At 50.0% G+C, this 1,413-nt stretch overlaps 1 protein-coding gene across 1 annotated transcript in view; it reads right to left on the bottom strand.

Moving 5' to 3' along the window:
- NPR1 (natriuretic peptide receptor 1) overlaps positions 1-922 on the bottom strand; it is a gene marked incomplete at its 3' end in the record, with an annotated part of 14,114 nt that extends 13,192 nt beyond the window's left edge. Inside the window, 2 exon segments of the mRNA XM_072427597.1 lie at positions 36-171; positions 813-922. Coding sequence (XP_072283698.1) covers positions 36-57 — 22 coding nt within the window.
- Between the last annotated feature and the right edge of the window lie 491 nt (positions 923-1,413).

Here is a 1,413-nt window from a genome sequence, read left to right as displayed (position 1 = left end):
GGGCAGATATTCCCCTTCCAGCCCCACCCACTTACCATAATAAGTTCGGTTCCACATGTGTCTGATGATGGTGGAAGCGTTCCTGATGTTCTCCCCCTTGGTTCTGGTCTCGTTGACCACGTGGGCCTAGAGCATGACGGAATCGTAGAAGGCCGCAGCCACTGTGTTCATCTGTAAACAACATGGAGGAGGTCATGAGCCACAAATCTTGGCAGGGCAGCGCTTCCTGTGGCATTGTCTTTGCACGCTCACAGTCCCGGGTAATCACACCTCTGGGCCGGTCCAGCACCTGGCACACGGCACACTCTGATATATTGGGACACTCCGGGCCTGCACTGGATCCCGGCCCAGATTTTATCTCTTTGTCTTCTGCCCCCCGCCTGATAATGAGTCTTTTCCTGCTGACGTCAGCACTCCATGACCCCTGGGCCCAACTAACGCCAAGTTATGGCCATGGAGGGGGTCGGGGCAATGTGGCACGGAACAAGGTACAAGCAAAGCCAGGCTTAGTGCTCACCCGGGGCAGATTGGTTTTGGTGATTTTCCGTTACGCTGACCATACCCTGATCAACCAATACATGACCCACTATATGTTCAATACCTCCCAGATATCGATTGTATACCTGATTACCCCCCAGCATCTACCAACCATTTATTGCCCAATCAATGAAGCCCTCCCTGCTGTGACCACCAATAGCAGGAAGAGCTCCTCCCACTAGGATCCATTATGGTATTACATTGTTACATAAGTATGGTGGGGGGGGCACACACCACTGGCAGCAATATCCCCCCCCCCCCATTCTGGCACTTACCAGGGTGCTCTCCAGCGTGTGGTTGAATTTGGGGGTGTAGCTCTTCAGGTCTTCCAGGAATTCCGAGTATTCGGGGTTTTCCGGCTCCTTGTAGGTGATAATCATCACTGACTGACCAGGAGAGACAAGAAGAAATCATATTAATCAGATGTACAGGGGGATTAGATGAAGGGGGCAGAAGCTGAAGGTACCCCAATACCCCCACCGGACCTCCCCCATTACTGTAATATTATCTCTGGATGGAGTGGCCTTTTAATGCTACAATGTGATCTTTACTGGTAATGAAAGTGATGGTGGCCATAGAAGGGCAGATGGGCCTTCAGAACAGATATTGGGGTATATCAGACGTAGAATTGGGTTACAAAAGAAGGATGGGGGAATTGGGGTACAGCTGAGGAACAGAAAGGATATTGGGGTAAAAAAAGAGGGACAAAGGGAGTTGGGGTACAAGAGAGTAACAGAAGGGGTAAAAAAAAAGGTATAAGAGTACAATAGAAGGACAGAGGGCACAATGAGGGTACGATAGGGTGACAAAAGTGAGATTGGAGGGGGGACTTGGAGATAATTGAAGAACAGAAAAGGGACTGAAGTATAGGTGTAT

Source organism: Pyxicephalus adspersus, chromosome 12, assembly GCF_032062135.1.
Source record: "Pyxicephalus adspersus chromosome 12, UCB_Pads_2.0, whole genome shotgun sequence".
Taxonomy (NCBI): domain Eukaryota; kingdom Metazoa; phylum Chordata; class Amphibia; order Anura; family Pyxicephalidae; genus Pyxicephalus; species Pyxicephalus adspersus.
This window is presented reverse-complemented; position numbering and strand designations above follow the sequence as displayed.